The sequence below is a fragment of the Hipposideros armiger genome, unplaced genomic scaffold (genome assembly GCF_001890085.2).
Source record: "Hipposideros armiger isolate ML-2016 unplaced genomic scaffold, ASM189008v1 scaffold_1170, whole genome shotgun sequence".
Lineage (NCBI taxonomy): Eukaryota > Metazoa > Chordata > Mammalia > Chiroptera > Hipposideridae > Hipposideros > Hipposideros armiger.
In genome coordinates, this window is record NW_017732520.1 from 290142 (window position 1) to 291064 (window position 923).

General features: G+C 30.2%; 1 protein-coding gene across 1 annotated transcript in view; it reads left to right on the forward strand.

The window, feature by feature from the left end:
• The window catches only part of MUC19 (mucin 19, oligomeric), a 49174-nt gene that overhangs the window by 14752 nt on the left and 33499 nt on the right, over window positions 1–923 (forward strand). Inside the window, exon 8 of the mRNA XM_019632758.1 lies at window positions 436–482. Coding sequence (XP_019488303.1) covers window positions 436–482 — 47 coding nt within the window. The remainder of the gene's footprint in view (window positions 1–435; window positions 483–923) is intronic.

A 923-nucleotide genomic window follows, 5' to 3' on the forward strand; every position in this document is an offset into this window, starting at 1 on the left:
GAGATATTTAATAAATCCAACTATTCCTAATCCATCCTTCTAGCAAACTGCAGAGGAGGAACATTTAATATTAACATGTATTTCTATCTCTGCAGTACCCAAGGGCCATCGTATTCAACAAACCATTCTTTAGTCCTATATTGGGCTCAGCTGGACTGCTCTGTGGCTCAGAACATTTGCCAGTTCTCAAACTAACTTAAAAAGAAATTATTTAAGTAATTGCTTAAATAGAAATTACCATTTTAAGTTTATGTTTGAACTAGAAAGGGCTAGTTCAAGAGTGATTTCATAATACACTGCTTGGGGATTTATTGATGTTTATATAGTTTTGAGATTAATCTTATATAATGATTTCTAGGTTATCTATTGGATGATATTGGAGAGAAAGGGAGATGTGTATTAAAGACTGAATGTCCCTGTGAATCTAATGGAAAGGTCTATCAGTCAGGAGAAGTCCGAGAAGGTCCTTGTGGTTCTCAGTGGTATGTGTGCTTTTTGTCCACATTTTATTGATAGTGAAAAACTACTAATGTTTTAATCTAATTTGAAATAGTTCTTAAATCCACCCTTAAAATAAACTTTTCAGAAATAAGTTGGATTTCCTGTGTTGATATTTTGTCTTTTATTTTTGAGAAATGTTTAGTGTGTTTTTTATATAAAACGTAAGCTTTCTATGTATCTTTAAAAGATAATGTTTTTCACTTACTGAAATACTGTTTTAAATAGGAAACCAATTGGTGATTGCAAATATAGAGCAAAGAATAATACAAGAGTATGGTTACAATAATGAAACAATAGTTAGGCTAATTATATATTTAATAAAATGAACAATCAGAAACAACAAAACACTTTTGAGTAATTTTTATATGAGGCTACACTGGTTATGATGTATTTGATCCAGAGTGGATTTTAAAAATTAGTAT